The sequence below is a fragment of the Camelus bactrianus genome, chromosome 7 (assembly GCF_048773025.1).
Source record: "Camelus bactrianus isolate YW-2024 breed Bactrian camel chromosome 7, ASM4877302v1, whole genome shotgun sequence".
Lineage (NCBI taxonomy): Eukaryota > Metazoa > Chordata > Mammalia > Artiodactyla > Camelidae > Camelus > Camelus bactrianus.
In genome coordinates, this window is record NC_133545.1 from 21,256,686 (window position 1) to 21,273,584 (window position 16,899).

Below are 16,899 nucleotides of genomic sequence, written 5' to 3' on the forward strand. Positions count from 1 at the left end.
GGGGCCTTCACTAGACTAGGTCTAATCACTAGTGGAAGAATTAAGGCACTGCTCTCCTGGTCCATGAAATCTGTCTTGGCCAAGAGGAGTTTCCAGGGCCTGGAACCTGAGAAGGAGGTGGGAGCCAGTGATGTTTGGGGTGAGTGAGGGTCATAGTAGGGAAGAACGTGAGAGGAGGGTGGGGCAGGCATAGCAGAAGGATGGAACTGGACTGGTTCTAACTGTGTCTCCTCCATCACCTGGCTCAGCTTGGCTCAGAAATTCTTGCTGCATTGTCGCTCTGGGCTGAGGCCCAGAGAACTGCCAGCCTCCTCATTATAGGCATTGCTCACTGGTGTCATAGTGGCTGTAGTGGCCCCAGCATTGGAGCTGCTTTGTGTCATGGAAGGAAGGCTCGCTGCTCTGAGAAATTGCTTCCTTTCTTCCCCACTTACCCTTCTCTCTGCCTCTGCTCACACTCAAGTCCTCTCTGCCTTCTGTTCCTCATCCTAATCCTTGCCAGCTGCTCTCATTCATTCACTCTCCCCAGGGGTTCAGGCACACAGCTCCCAGCAAAGCAGTCCAAGCCCCACATACCCCCAGTCAGTCTCTCTGAATGTCTGTCTGCCTCTGTCTCTCTCTTTCTCTCTCTCTCTCTCTCTCTCTCTCTCTCTCTCTCTCTCTCTCTCTCTCACACACACACACACACACACACACACCCCTTTTCTGTTTGGAAGCTCTGAATGGGGCTTGGTGAGATGGGGAGGAAGGTGCAGGAATACAGCTTGCTGTTCAATAGCTCCAATACTTCTTTGATTTTCCTCAGCAAGAACTACCTCAGCCCTTTGACTTTATCAAGAGGTCAGGACTTTGGTTAGACAACCCTTTCCTTTTGTCTCATGCCCCAGCCCTTCCTTAACCAAAGCAGTTTCCCAGAGGAGCCCAGGTAGATCCTAATACACACACCCTCAGTGTAGGAGTCTGAAAGACAAACTCACCTTCATTCATTCAGGCTCTTTGAAACATTTTATTGGATGCTTACATTGTGCTAGGTGCTGGGGTAGAGAGGTGAACAAGGTGGACAACAGCCCTGAACTTATGATGTGGAAGGTTTTTGAGGGAAGGCAGACATTAAAGAGCTAATCATATAGATGATTATAATAGCACAAATCATTAACTGCAGTTGTGAGAAGTGCTAAGAACAAGGAGCTTGTGGTGTTATAAGAAGGTTGGCTTGTAAGCGGGAGTGGAACCAGGGGGATGGGGCTTGGAAGACGTTGGCTGAGTACAGCCCAGGCCTCTCTCTGCTTCCTTTCCAGGCTCCTGCACAGTGATGGATGAGGGAGAAGCCAGCAGTTTATTTCCCCTGGAAGCCACTTTGCTGGTGTGGTGCAGGGTACCACAACTCCCGCTATTTAATAAAGAACACTGCATGTGTCCTGAGTAGATGGATGAGCAAATATTCGCGATCGAAGAACCATGTGGCCTCCCTAATATGAAGGGATAGGAGGGGATGGGGCTGAGGCTGAGGCTGGGAGACTGAGATGGGGAGCCAGGTCTGAAAGTTGGGGAGAGTAGAAAGGGCCAGCTGCATTTTTATCCTCCCCTGGGGCACAGAACTCATCAGCACCGTGGGTGGCTGCTGCCCTCTGATGGGCACAGGGACAGTTTCTTTTATTCTTTAAGGAAGGTTTGGGTTCAGAGTATTTCCAACTTAGCATTTAGGGGGTGTCCCAAAGGGATGTTGGAACAGCCTTCTCAGGATTCTCTCCCCAACCCGTGCACACCACAGCCAGGACTGGGAAGCCCTTCCCATAGCTAGGGCCCTGAAGCTAGCAATTTAGACTTTGGGTATGGAATTTTGATTTCTAAGGTAGTGAGGGGGCAGGAAAGGAGGAGAAAAAAGAGAGAGGATTGTGGAATCACAAACCAACTTTATTCAAATGACCTATCCCATTTCTTTTGTCTCTTTGTCTCTTTGTGTCCTGGATAGAATTAACCCATAGCCTTAAAAATCTGTTTTGTATTTCAGTACTTCCTCTGCTGAGTTATGTGTTCAAAAGTAACTTTAGTGTTTTCTTTTAAGCATATATTACTTGGAGCTAGGGCTTCATAAATCTGATGTTAAGTATTCTCCATTTTCTGCCATCACTATCAACCAATCATCCATCCATCCAAAGTTACTGAAGGTAGATGGGGTTTGAGGAGAAAGGGAAACACTTTTCACTGTACCTTTTGTACTTTTTGATTTTTCTATCTACCATGTGTTCAGGTTATACCCTTTAAAAGTAATTATAAAAAATGGTGCACTGAGTACTTTGGTTCTGTACAAATGTTCTGTAGGGTGCTGCAGTCTTGCACACATGTCAGTTCCTGGGCCCAATGAGATGGCAGACTCTTCTGTGTTCCAGAGTTCAGGATCCAGGAGCACCCCAGATCTCCTGGCCAGTGAGATTCCTCAGCCTTAAGTCTGCCTGATAAAGCTGACCTGAGGAAAGATCTTCTGTCTCTGGAAGGACCTAGGTTCTAGGTCTGTATGTGAAAGCTGGATGTCATCTTTGTTCTGAGTGAGTTCTCATGTGATTTTGCAGAGTGCAGGCTATGATTTATTTGTAAGTTTTTTGGATTACTGTCTGTCTACCCACCCTCTCCACCAATAGACTGTATTCTCCATGAGGGCAGGGAACCTGTCTTTTATTAGCTTACTAATTTTATCCCTAGTATCTGGCACATAGTAGGAGCTCAGTAAATATTATTTTGAAAGAATGATTGTGTATGATCTGTATTTATATACTTTAGTAGCTACAATTTGTCTGCGAAGTGTTAAAGGCACATTTATAGTTATTTGTTATCATGTGACAGATTTCTCATATTCTCTAAGAATATGAGAATTGTCCGAATGATGTATGTGATGTACTTGTTTTTACGTGCGTTCTGGGTGTGTTTTATGCATATAATCTGGGAGTCTGTGGTGGCACTGCAGAAAATATTTATTAAACATCTATTGTATGTTAGATCCTGGGTTAGGTCCAGAACAAGAACAACTTCTCCTGCCTTCCCTAGTGAATTTGGGATCTACCTCCGGGAGGTGAGATTTTAAGCAGGATAGGAACTCGCTACGTCAAATTTCCCTGCAGAGGCAAGGGGGTGGTACTTGGATGAGGGGTGGAGGCCCGCTAGAGAAGCTCCGCCTCTGGTCGTTGCGACTTTTTCATTCCGGAATACTTTTTCATTCCGGAATACTTTTTCATTCCGGAATACTTTTTCCGCTTCCACCACGTTTCCCTCCGGACTCTTTTGAGTGACGAGCACTTCCGGAATCTCCCGGCAGATTGGCGTGGTCCGCTAGGTAAAGTCAGTACTTGGACTCACGTGCGGTAGCCTTGGCCCCGCGCGCCCCCATTTCTCGGCCTCATGGCTGGGCTGACCCTGTTTGTGGGCCGCCTGCCGACCTCGGCCCGCAGTGAGCAACTGGAGGAGCTGTTCAGTCAGGTGGGGCCGGTGAAGCAGTGCTTCGTGGTGACTGAGAAAGGTAGGGGGCGGGGCGGTTGAGGCTAGGGTTGGGGTTCCTGGGAGCCGGGTGGGGGGGGCGAGAACACTCTACGAAACTTCAGCGAGCCATATAATTCTTTACCTGCCCGTAAGTGAAAGGACTTTGGAGCTGAGTTTATTTTCCAGATTGACTGAGATGAATCCATAAGAGTCCGTTTCTGAAAGTCGAATCAGCCCCTTAAGTTTGTATAGCGCTTTCCGTTTATTCTGTACGCTCACATGTAAGATCTTATTTGGCAGTAAATAATTAACTTTTAATAAGACGTCAGTAAGGCTTATTGAAAGTCAACTGATTGCCAGGTGCGGTGCTGAGTTCCACATCTTATCTCATTTAATTTTCGCATCAGTTTTGTTGGGTGGAGAGTTAACCCCATTTTACAGATGAGGAATCTAGGTCTTTGGGAAACTTAGTAACTTTAGCTCAAGTTCGTGCAGCTAGTAAGTAGCGGATTCAGAATTTGATCACCAGACCTGGAGCTCTTAACCAGTATGTTATTCACACACCCAGTTACTTATTCCATAAATATTTATTGAATGCCGACTACTTGTCAGGCACTAATGTAGGTCTGGTGGGTATAGCAGTGCACAGAATCAAACCCCAAAACCTTGCTTTTGTCTTTAAGATGGGGAAGACAGCCAATAAATAAATAACCAAAATGTATAGTGATAATGGTGATAAATGCTGAGAGAAATAAATCAGGGAAGAAGGGTAGGGAGTTTCTGTGTGTGGCAGTGGTGGGGAAGCTGTAGAGGGATGAGGAGTGTTTTTACTTTCTGAGAGGTGAGTGGGCAGACTTTTATGAGAAGGAGTTCCACAAGAAAAGAAACAGATCTCCATATCACAGTATGCTTTCATAGTGCCGAGTGTCAGCTTTAACCAGTTTATGTGAATCAGCGTCCTGTGTTAGAGGGCTTGTACCCTAAAGCAGGTTAGAGTGTAGTTATACAAGGAGAGCATGTGAGTTCTGTTTCTTCTTTGGGTCGTAGGCAGGCTATTTGGTCTATCCTTTTCTTTTTTGATGCAGTAAATTACTTAAAACTTTACTACACAAAAATATTTTTTTAAAAGCCTACCAAAAAGAGCAAAGGTGGGTTACAGTTGATATTTGCAACTGTTCATTTCAAATGATACATTTGGAAAGAAGGGATGATGATATTCCCTTCTCCCTCCTTGGTGTGTTCTAATAAAATGAGAGAAGAGATTTACAGCCCCTTTGGAAAGGTTAATTTGATATTGATTTCTAAGGCTTGTTAATAGTGATAATAGTATCTGCAGGCTCCTGATGTGGCTTAATTATTTCATTGTAATTTTTGAAGCTACCATACTTACCTTTCCTGCCTTCTCTGATGATGTTCTGTTCTCTTTGATGTTGAGTTCTTCTTTGGGGGTGTAATGCATATCATGGGTCCTCCATATTCTTGAGATTATCAAGGAAGGAGGAAGAAAGGGAGTTAACAGCAAAGACACCACATAAAGAGGAAGCCTCACAATTTCTGAGCAAAGCGGGGAAGGGGCCACTCATGCCAACCATGTTTCTTTCTGTCTTGAGAATTTTGGCAAATGGTAATTGACTGTATATCTGCTAGTTTAGGGCTGTGAGAATTTACTTGTTTAGGGATCTTGGCTTACTGTTATCCCCCCACCCTATCCTCATACTGTTCCAGGGAGTAAGGCATGTCGAGGCTTTGGCTATGTCACTTTTTCTATGCTGGAAGACGTTCAGAGGGCCCTAAAGGAGATTACCACCTTTGAAGGCTGCAAGATCAATGTGACTGTTGCCAAAAAAAAACTAAGGAACAAGTCCAAAGAAAAGGGGAAAAATGGTGAGTTTCTAGTAACTGAAGGGGTTTTCCCCCACAATTGAGGGGGAGGGTGAGTGGCACTGGGGGTAACTTCTAGACTTAAAGCTTCCCGAATTTCCTTTTTTTAAAAAAATTGATTTAGTATTTTTTTCAATTGAAGTATAGTCAATTTACAATGTGTCAGTTTCTGGTGTACAGCATAGTGTTTTAGCCAAATTTCCTTTTGATGTCCAAAATCATCCAGTGTATTTTGTTACTCGATTTAGACTTGTGTTTACTTCTAAGTCTGAAAAATCTGGTGTTCCTTGGCATTGTCATACTTAACCTATGACAAATGCCATCTGTTGCTAGTAGCTTCTTTCCTGTGATGTTCTGGGCCTAGAGGGGCATAGACTTATTTCATTGCCTCTTTTTTTTTTTTTTTTTTTTTAGAAAAATCAGAGTCCCCAAAGAAAGAGCTGAAACCAAAGAAAGCCAAAGTTGCAGATAAGAAAGCCAGATTAATTATTCGGAATCTAAGCTTTAAGGTAAGTTACAGAGAAAACCAACAGGTCATACATGTTCTGAAGGCTATTGGAGTGAAGGCATGCTCATTTGTGGAATTCCTCACCAGGATGGTATAATTGGGCTTAATTCCTCCTGGGAATGAATCTTAGCCTTGTTGAATTCAGAAAATGGGCCTGTATAAACAAGAACTTATTAAGGAGAGAAAGTGTGAAGACGCTTTCCTATTGGAGAAACTACTGCTGAGGAAGGGAGGGGAGGAAAAGCTCTCTGATGTCTGTCCTATTTGCCTTTTAGATACAAAGCAAGATGTCTTCTATTCTAAAATGTTTGATGTCCTAGTCTCAAAATTTAAAAAGGAATAAAAATATTTAAGCTCTTCCTAGTGAACTAATTTAGTAGTTGATGTTTCATGTTTGTTTGCTGTGATAATATCTCTTTTTGTTTTTTCTTCACTTTTGAATTCAGTGTTCAGAAGATGACTTGAGGACAATATTTGCTCAATTTGGAGCTGTCCTGGAAGTAAACATTCCTAGGAAACCAGGTACTGCAAACCTTTATTTTATGTGGATTAGATTGTTTTGCATAAGGATCTTTTTTTCCCCTAACATGTTTGAACTAAGCACCATTTGAAATAGAAATACAAGGTTCACGTCATACTCTGTGAGTCCCAGATGATGTGATATATGTAAAGCATCAGGCACAGTGCTTGACAAGTAATAAAAACTCAAATAATAGTGTTTAGTCCCTTGATGGTATTTTTAGTTAGATCAGAACTACTTTTAGAAAACGAGTTACAGTTTGAGAAAACGCATTGCCCTGCCCAAACTTGAGTCAGGGTAACCTCAGCAGGATATAGGCTATTGCTTTGGGCAAGGGGCTGGCTGGTTGGCAGGATTTGGGCTACCTTGCCAGCTCAGGTTGCTGTAATGTCCTTCTTAGTGTCTGTTGGCTCCCAACCTGCTACCTCTAATTTCTTTGTACTTTTGCACACAGATGGAAAAATGCGTGGTTTTGCTTTTGTTCAGTTCAAAAACCTCCTAGAAGCAGGAAAAGCTCTCAAAAGCATGAACATGAAAGAGATAAAAGGTAACTTTTCTATACCCATACCATGTCTGGTGTTTAGGCAGAGTAGCACAATAACCCACTTCCTGCATTTTCAAGAAGCGTTTGCCTTGTTGAGAGTCTCACTACTATAAATAGAAGATGTTTTGGTGAACCTAGCATTTAATCTTAGGGTTAAACTTGAAAGGACCCATGCCATCCTCTTCTTTTCTTTTCTTTTCTTTTCTTTTTTTTTGGTGGTGAGTGTCCTTTTAAATCCCTAATGAAAAACCGTTCCTGATATAAAAAAGATGCAGGTTGCTGTCGAGGGAATGTGGGATTTGGAGGTTCCTCCTTCTTGGTTATGGTCACTATTCAGCTCCTGTGGGCTACTAAACTGACTGTGAGGTTACTTTGGGTCCTGATTTACCAGGTACTGTGCCTAAACAAGGAATTGGCTTCGAGATTTCCTAACTTCTGAGTAGTGTACAGATTATTCCAGAATGTCTGTTTTGCTTCTTGCTAGTATAACTGGAAACTTGATCTAACTGAAAGCACTGTTCTAAGTCTTTATTCTTTTTACTAATCTTATCCCAAGTGTGGTGACTGTGTAGAAAGGCAAAACTTCTGTTCATTGATAAAAAATAGTTAAGGGTTAAAGGAATAGGCACCTACTAGTTTTATTTTAGGACCAGCATTCTCTTTATCTTCAGTTTCTTTGTCTCCATTACTGTTTTTGATGAATAGGAAGTCATTTACAAGAGTTAAGAATGTTAAAGAGAAGAAGGCCCTTCTCATGCTACTTTTCTGTATGACAGGGCGGACAGTGGCTGTGGATTGGGCTGTGGCAAAGGATAAATATAAAAATACACAGTCTGCCTCTGCCCCAGGTAAGATGTGGTGATGTTGGGTAGGAGGGGTTGTATGTCCTGGGGTGAGTGAGTGTGGAAACAATCCTGCCTACAATAAAAGTATAGGAGAACTTGCTTGTCTGTGAGGATATTGGGCTGGAGATACTAAAAGCACAAGATTAACCAAAAGATTGAGACTGAGGAGTAAGAAAACTCTGAATTCCTGTTGGCTCAGATATAAGTGCAGAACTGCTTGGCAGTTTGTATTGTACCATCTGGTGATCTGGTCCCAAAACATAGGATCTTTTGAATCTAAGCCCGCTCCTGGGTGTGGATATGGGTGAGGAGTAGGGCCTGAGTTCATTATCCCCTCTACTTGCTGTCCTTTCCAGCTTTCATAATAAGGAGTGATGAAACATTAAAAATAGGGAAACTTAAATTTTGAGTTTTATTTAGAGAATGATTAGCTTTAAGCCACCAGGAGCTCAGAGAACAGAATTCACAAAGGTTAAAGTTCATGGCTGGGCTCTAGAGCGAGCATTGTGCTGGCTGTGGTGCATGATGATACACTGTTTGTGGAGGATCACTTGCTACTTAATCTCGTTCTGAGCCTGGTTAACCTTCAGGCTTCTGACAAATGGGACAGCCTACAAGGGAATCTCAGTGATGAGGGGTTTCTGTTTGTTTTTTGCCTTTTCCCCCCATGCTTTCTCCTATTATGTACAGTAAGAAAAATATATGAGATTTTTACTCAATAAAATAAAATTTTTAAAAAACATGAGATTTCGTCAAACCAAAGGAACTAGAAACTTGAGGTTTTACTCTTATTTAAATAACCTAGCTTTGGATACTAAATGAATTCCTAACTTTCTTTATCTCCTGTCTAGGTGAGGAGAAGAGGCCTGAACCTAAATGTCAGGAATTAGGTCAAGAGAATAGGAGGGAAGAGGAGGAGGAGGAGGAGGAGGAGGATGAAGATGAAGATGAAGATGGAGATGAAGAAGAGGAGGAGGAGGAGAATAAAGAATCGAAGGTGACCAAGCCTGTGCAAATTCAGAAGAGGTAAGTGGCTCAGTGTGTCCCTGAGAGGAAAAATAATGTCTTTCCCTGCCTCCATCATTACGGAATTGACACGTGCAGTGAAGTTGGATAGGCCCCCTTCTCAGCTCAGGAGCCTTAGTTCTGATCTGTGCCATTGCAGGGCAGTCAAGGGGGCGGCACCTGCGGAAAGCAGTGAAGAGGAGCATTCCGATGATGACAGCGATCTGGAGGAAGGAGATAGTGTTGACAGTGGAGAAGAGCTGGCTCAGAGTGATACCAGCACTGAAGAGCAAGAGGATGAAGGTTTGCCCAGGATCTTCGGAGACACCTTTACATTTAAAATAAGTTACTGAGAAATGTGCATCAGCTCAGCTCAAGCTTCTTTTTTAAATAGGACCCTAAAGTGTTTTGTCATATGTACGCTTTTAAATGCTGAAAATGAAACCTTTATATTCCTTTCTTCTAAAGGTTTATTTTTGTTTTTTAAATGAGTTTGGAGGAATGTTTGAGGTTTAAGATTCTTAGGGAGCTTTAAACCTAGTTTGATTCTGAGGCACTGCTGCTCTCTCTGAAATTATCCAGATTGAATGACTGGATAAACAGGATATTGCATCCTGACACCAAAGTGGGTTCTGTTTAATTTAATTAATTTAATTTATTCATTTCTGTACTAAAATTACATTTTATTAAATGTAGCAAACTCAAGAGGGACAGTTAAGAAAACAACTGTATTTTTCCATCCATGCTATTGTCTATAAATGACAGATTACATGGAGTAGATTTGAAAGCCCAAAGATGGTGTTTTTTTCCCCTCAATGATTAGAAGTATTATTTTAAGTGTGTCTGTAAGTGTTAACAAACCCCAGAACATCAGCTTAGTGTAATCTACTCAAAATCAGAGGTATATAAATTACTGGCACCTTCCAGGATGGAGACTGGCAACAGCAATAAAATAATCCATTATTATAACAACAAACACTGAACTTAGAATTTCTCATCTTGAAAAGCTCAGTTCTCTTGAGCAGTCTTCTCTGCCTTTTATTGCATGGGCTTAGGAGTCAAATACTCTGGGTTCAAGTCCCAGCTTTTCCATTTCTAGCTCTGTGGTACTGATCAAGTCCTTACCTCTGGTATCCACGTTACTTCATCTGTGATCAGATGTTAGAGGTCCTCATCTCCTGACATTTAGGAGAGTATCTTGCAAACAGTAAGCCCTCAACATTATTAGTTGCCTTTGTTGCTACTATTCTTATTTTTGTGCCACCCTCCTCCGATAGTCTTCTAAAAAATGTGTGAGTCTCATCAAGTTAGATGCAAGATGGTTGCTGATAAAAATCTTTTAGTGATCACTGGGATGGAGGTGGAGGCACTCTTGAGTTCTGCTGACTAGAATGTAATCTTGGTATTCCATTGCTCCATTCAGTTCAGCAAAACAAGTCCCCTCTTCTCATTCATTTAAAAGCAACATTTATTGAATACCTACTAATGTTAAGCTCTGGGCTGAAGTGAAAAAAAATCCTTATCCTCCAGGAGCTTTTGATCTGGCCCCATGACTTTCACTCACAAATAATTGGCGAGAAAGCAAAGAACAGGAAAAACACATTTCAGAGTTTTGTTTTTTTTTTTAATGTAGATGAACTAATTTGGACCAGATTAGTGGACACTTTTCTGTGCACACTCTTCTCATGTTGTGTGTAAACACCTGTTGTGTGTTTGCCCTTTGGAAAGATTGGAGTAGATGCTTCGTGTGACAGTGATTTGTGAACTTGTCATGAGAGAAAATGTACTTTTACTATTACTACACCTTTATTTATTCAGACAACAAATATTCCAAGTGCCTGCAGTGCTAGATACTGGGTGAACAGGAGTGAATAAGAGAAAATAAAACCCCACATTTCTTAGAGATCACATGCTTAGCTTGTTTGGCATAAGTGTTCAAATCCTGTCTCTGTTCCTTTCTTGAAGTATGACTTTGGGCAAATTACTTTAGCCTCTTTATTATTATCAGTTTCTTCATTTGTAAAATGGGGCTAATAACCACATAGGATTGTTGTGAAGATTAAGTGACTTGTACAACTAATGATTTATATTACTAATATCATTGTTACTATTCCATGCCCGTGGTGGAATATAAACAGTTTTGGATAAAGGACCTCCTGGGGTATTTTGTAAAACTGTAACCAAACCATATTGCAACCTTTATCAAGAATGTTGGGTGTAAAGTCAACTCGTTTATTGAGGGAAGCAGGTCATTACAGAATGAGTAGTGGTCAGTAAGTGATCCTTTACTTTGTCTGGGTGGAGGTTTTTATTCACTGATCAGATCTCCCTTCTTCCTTTTCTGTAAGTCTGGCACATTGATTTGACCATATTAGAAATCTGAAGAAATAAGTTTTTTCTGTGAAGAGAGAATGGTAGACATTTTAGAAGCAAAGAAGCTTTTGTATTGAAGGAACTGTAAGACCTTGCATTGTACAGCCAGATTCAGCTGTCTCTTACCGTTCTTTCACTTGAAAAAATTATAGGACTGATACATAATAATGAGAGAAAATTAATGGAAGATATAGTGCAGAAGAGTGTAATATAGAAAGTAAAAGTTTCTCACCAATCCTCCTAATAGTTCCCCAAAGTAACCTCTGTTATTTTTGTATCCTTCCAGAAATTTTGTGTGTATATATAAGCATATGTGTCTATTCTTAAAAACAGTGAGTCTCCTTTAAACCCAGATCCTCAACCACTTGGGTCCCATCCCCAGAGACAATGAATGTTTTTAAGGGTATTTAATGCCTTCATGAGCAAACACACACACACACACACACACACACACACTCGTAGACAATATAATGTCTATTTGTGTATGGAATGTATATGTATTTTTTTTTCTCCTCAAATGTTCTACATGTTTTATATTTCCAGGAAGCTTATACTGTCCCAGCACCGTATGGGAATCTCTTTATTCCCCACACCCTTCCCACAATGAATTTCACTTATCCTTTTTGGTTTTTGCCAATCTGTTGGTGAAAAATGGTATCCCATTTCTTATATGTTTTCCTTTAATTATGAGTGTGAGTTTGAGCATCTTTTCATGTATTTAGCTGCATATCCTTTGTTCATTTTTAATTGGATTTTTTTTCTTATTAATTTATGTAAGATCTTTATATATTTAAAAAGTTAGCCCTTTGTTGTAAGGCTTGCACTGGTGTTTTTCAGCTTGTTTTTCTTTTTACTTCAGACAGGCAAGTCTCAAAGAAGAAAAGGAAACTACCCTCTGATGTGAATGAAGGGAAAACTGTCTTTATAAGGTATGACTTTCTACCTTGAGAACTGTTGTTATATTGTCTTCATAGGTTTCTCTTTTCTTCTCTTCTTCCTTCCTCTTTTCCTTCCTTTTTTCTTCTTTCTTTCTTTTTCTTCTTTTTCCCCCGACTAGTTCTGTTAGCAAGGCCAAAAAGTTAGATGCATCTAAGATTGTTAGCACATCTGCCCTAGGAACATATCACACAATGAGAAATGTAGGAGAGTCAGAACTATATACAGAAGATAAATAGCAGGAGTCTTAATGTCTTGTCCTTATCTCGATTTCATTCTTTGTAATTGGGATCTCATCATTTGGAACAAGTTAGTTCTTCAACTATTAGAAACATCTTGCTTCTGGCCTTTCTTTCAGGTTAAGTGTTGGGGAGGGGTGATAACCACTTGTCCCAAATGATTGTCTTCATGCCTAACTTATCTTCCAAGCTAGTGTCCAGAATAAAGTGAGGCATCCCATCTGTCACCTGGAAAACAGAGGGAGGGAGGGAGGTTTTGTTCCATGTTGCCATTGCTGTTCTAGCCCTACTGACTGCAGTACAGGTTGGCATTTTCAGGAGGTGGGGACATCTTTGGTATGCCTCAAGCGTGCCTTCTGTCCTTTCTTATGTACCTTTGTGCCTGGCCATTTGGATCTTATTTTAGAGATGTGTATTTTATCTTCTTGTACAGTCTTTTAAGATTGTTTTCATTATACAAGTAAATTTATGTTTATTGTGGGAAATTTAGGAAAGAAGTGGGCATAAAGCCACACAGACACACAAATCTTAATCACTACTCAGGGGACACTCACACATGCCCATATCAGATATTTACAAAGATGAGTTTAGCCTCTACATGCTGTGCTGTAGCTCATTTTCTTTCTTTATAGCATGTCTCTCCATACTTTCTTTTACTGTGTTGTTTGGAATTTCCATGTAAGTAATTTTGTATTTGTAGAGGATTCTGTCTAACAGGAAAGAAGGAATGTCACACTTAGAAGCCTGTGACCTCAATGCCAAGGATACCACTCTTTATAAATCTTTTAATTAAAAAGGAACTTAGAGGGGGAGGGGATAGCTCAGTAGTAGAGCATGTGCTCAACATGGACGAGGTCCTGGGTTCAATCCCCAGTACCTCCATTAAAAAATAAATAAATAAACCTAATTACTTCTCCATTCCAAAAAGAAACTTAGAAAAGTAAAGGGATGGAAGAGAGAAAACTATGTACATGATAAGGTAAATTAGAAGAAACAGTGTAGGCAGGTTATGTCTTACTGTAGAACATCTTTTTTATTTTGGTTGCTCCATAGGATAGACTTGTTTATGGGTTTGTTAACTAAGCATAAGAGAAGTAACATTGTAGATATTTTCTTGGGACTGTTTTTCTTACCCCTGGAAGGCTGTGCATAGCTGGGAAATGAGGAATCTTTACACAGTGTTGAAATTTAGTAGAACAAAATCTTCCAACATTTTTTAATCCCATGGAGAGAAATAGTAGTTTTCTCTCTCTCTATCTTTTTTTTTTTTTTTTTTTTTTTTTTTGCATTTAGTAAACTTTACCATGTTTGGTTATTATTTTGAAGGATTTTCTGACTTTTGTAAAATTTTAACTGGAACCTGGATTTCATAGCAGTGCAGAGGAGAAAATGGCTGATCAAGAGAGAGACGTTTTTCTCAGCCATCTGTGAGTCTTTTGGTTGTAGTAAGGGAAACTAATTTTGGCCAATTTAAGTGAAAAAGCAGGTTTGTTGGATGAACAATAGGGTGGCTCACAGAATCAGAGCTGTCAAAGAGCAAACGTCAAGAAGGGGATGAAAATTTGGATGGTTCTGAGACCCTTGTTTCAGAGGGCTGTGGGTCTTTGAAGACATCCCTTTTTTTTTTTTTCTTTCTTAAGGTGTAACATATAGTCTGTAAAGTGCATTAACTGAAGTGTACAACTCAGTGAAACTTTTCATATATATAACCATCTCTGTACATATACTTTATATATGGATGTGTGTGTGTGTGTGTGTGTGTGTGTGTATAATCATCACCCAGATCAAGATACCGAACATTCTCAGCTCCTCGTAAGTTTCCCTCAGGTGGGACACTGCTGTTTTGAAGTGAATCTGCATCTACAACTTTGGTAACTGTGTATGTCTGTTCAAGTTTTAAATTCCTGGGAGAGATAATCTGATTAAAAGAGGAAATTCTATCAATTATGGCCAAGGGGCAGATGTCATATGTTGGAGACCTGGCCACTGGGGCCACCCCAGTTGCCATCTCTGAACAAGGAAGGGTGGTCATGAGCAGGGGAACCACTCTGACTGACTCCCTCCCCTTGTGCCGTAACACAGGATCTCACTTTTGTAATTGACCTTTCTTGTGACTTGATTGTCTTCCATAGAAACCTGTCCTTTGACTCAGAGGAAGAAGACCTTGGAGAGCTCCTCCAGCAGTTTGGAGATCTTAAATATGTCCGCATTGTCTTGCATCCAGACACAGAGCATTCTAAAGGTATTTACTGTCAGCTGCTCAGTCCCTAAAAGGGTTGAGATCACTGCCATGTGCACTGACTAGGTTCCATGAGAGCATAATGTGTGCCACTCTGAGGGGTCCACAGTCCATCCAGCGCAGGTTTCTGTGGTCCATAAAAGCACCAAGGACATTCTGAGGTTGTCTTCTATGATGTCAAACTCAGCATCTGTAATGGTGCTGCCAGCTGTAATTTTGTCTAAGCTTTTTAAGCTCTTGCTTATTTATTTTACGGTAATGAATTCCATTTATTGTTCTTTGAATTTCAAATGTGATAGCGTCTCATGGGTATTAATCATTCCACATTGCTTGAAATTACTGGGATATTTTTCAGTTGCTTTTGTTAGAAGTGGAAGCTGACTAAGTTTGTTGCAGTGGCAACAGCGAGAAGGAAAAGGAAGCTATGTAACAGGAGTGCTGCCTTAGGTTTTTGTTTTCTTCCCTTCCCTAAATGTATTTCTTTTGAACTTAAAGGTTGACCACTCCTCATTATAGTATACTGTTGTTAGATAAGCATCTTTGCAACCCATTTGTAATCTCTGATTTTATCAACGGCAGTCATTCTCCTAAAGCAGTGGATTCTTAATTCATTCTGGCTCTTGATTCTTTTGGGATCTAGTGGAAGCTGTGAATCCTCTCAGAAAAATGCCATTTATAAGGGTTGTGGACTCCCTGGAGCCCATCCATGGATTAATTACCTCCATTCTAAACCTTCTTATTTTCCAGATTGATGAAATCTGATCATCTTTGGTTTTTACTTGGCTGAAAAAGATGTAAATGAGGCAGTATAACGGCAAGAAAACTGAATTGCTTTCTGGAGATTAGGGATCTAATCCCAGCTAAATCACCATAGACCAGCAGGGTGATTTTTGGCAAAATTTATTTAACCACAGTGGGCTTCAGCTTCTCATCTGTAAAATGAGTAGGTTCAACTAGAGCAATCACTTAAGGTGCCTTCAGCTATGATATTCAATTATACTTCTTGGACCTTCTCCATTTCCAGTATGCTTTTCTAAAAATGGGCAACTAAAATTGCATAGAATGTTCCAGCTACTGTAGGATATTGCTTTATTTTGAAATCTTTTGTCCCTTTCTGGGTGCAGTAGTGTATTGGGTTGACATTTTCAGAATGGAGTCTGCAGTTGACTTGCTCAATCTCTTTCTTGGTCTATTAATGTTAGCTGAGAGCTAATGATCTTAATAAGCTTAGTTTTCATTATTTTTTTCATAATGCATTGTCTTTTCTTAGCTCCTATTGAGTTTTTCTGGCACTTTTTCTGCCTCCTCACACAGTCTTGGCCTCCTCCTCCACTTTATCCCTGTCAGCGTGCTATTTCACTGCCTGCAAGGGCTAAGTATTATCTGAAGACTTTTAGGGGTGTGTTAAGATTGAAGCCAGTATTAACCCTGGAAATTCCAATAATGAAATTCTTACACATTCAGAGAGAAGTACTCATTTTCTTCATGTTGAATGAATAGGCTAATTTGCCTGTTAGAAACATTTCCCCCCCATATTTCTTTCTTTATTGTTTCTTCCTATTGAGTGTCTGTTAATGCTGGACGTTATAGTAGGTGCTACAGACATAGAAACAGGCAAGAAACATAGCCTTTATTCCTGAGGCATTCAAGTCTTTTGGGGAAGATGCCACCTGACCAGTGCTGTAATAGAGATATGAGTGGAGGACTGGCAGGGTGGGGCACTTCACTCTGCCTGAAGAAGGCAGGGGAGACCTCACTAGATGGTGACCCTTGGGTTGGCCTGCCACATGTGTCCTTTCAGTTAGTCTGCTGCCATATTCTTAGCGGGGACAAAAGATCAATGCCACAGTAGCTCTAGGAAATATGGCATTGTTTTCAGATATGAGGGAATATTTAAAATTTAAAGGAATACTAACAAAATATTATGACACTTAATTTATTTTTGGAGTTTACTGTAAGGTGAACTTTTTTTCTTTGCTTATAAAATCTGCTTTTATCAATAGCAGAAAATTAGGATGGGTTAATTGGCCCTGCCTCTAACCAGTGAAAGGTGTGCCTGTGGAAATTCTAGAGCGTGAGTCAACGGTTGAGCTCATGGCTTTCTGATTCACTGCTGTATTCGTGGGATAGAGGCCAGAGACTTTTGCTCCAAGAGGTAGATCTGCCCTTATCTGATGCCTCCCAAGTGACTATGACAACAGTGAGATCTGTATTAACTTCAGGGTTAAGTGGTTGCTGCCTTATTTTTTAGTCCTCTAATAGGCATACAATAAGTGATGCTGAATTAAACATTAGCCTGGAATTTATGTAGTATTTCTTGTGGGCATTTCCTATTAAC

The 16,899-nt window shown here is 40.6% G+C and overlaps 1 protein-coding gene across 1 annotated transcript in view; it reads left to right on the top strand.

Annotated features, from left to right (window-relative positions):
• Positions 1 to 3,269: 3,269 nt before the first annotated feature.
• The window catches only part of RBM28 (RNA binding motif protein 28), a 28,308-nt gene continuing 14,678 nt past the window's right edge, over positions 3,270 to 16,899 (top strand). Inside the window, exons 1-10 of the mRNA XM_074367129.1 lie at positions 3,270 to 3,511; positions 5,197 to 5,355; positions 5,767 to 5,861; positions 6,307 to 6,382; positions 6,835 to 6,927; positions 7,701 to 7,772; positions 8,621 to 8,795; positions 8,935 to 9,077; positions 12,007 to 12,076; positions 14,455 to 14,564. Of these exons, the coding sequence (XP_074223230.1) occupies positions 3,394 to 3,511; positions 5,197 to 5,355; positions 5,767 to 5,861; positions 6,307 to 6,382; positions 6,835 to 6,927; positions 7,701 to 7,772; positions 8,621 to 8,795; positions 8,935 to 9,077; positions 12,007 to 12,076; positions 14,455 to 14,564 (1,111 nt within the window). The 5' untranslated portion in view covers positions 3,270 to 3,393. The remainder of the gene's footprint in view (positions 3,512 to 5,196; positions 5,356 to 5,766; positions 5,862 to 6,306; positions 6,383 to 6,834; positions 6,928 to 7,700; positions 7,773 to 8,620; positions 8,796 to 8,934; positions 9,078 to 12,006; positions 12,077 to 14,454; positions 14,565 to 16,899) is intronic.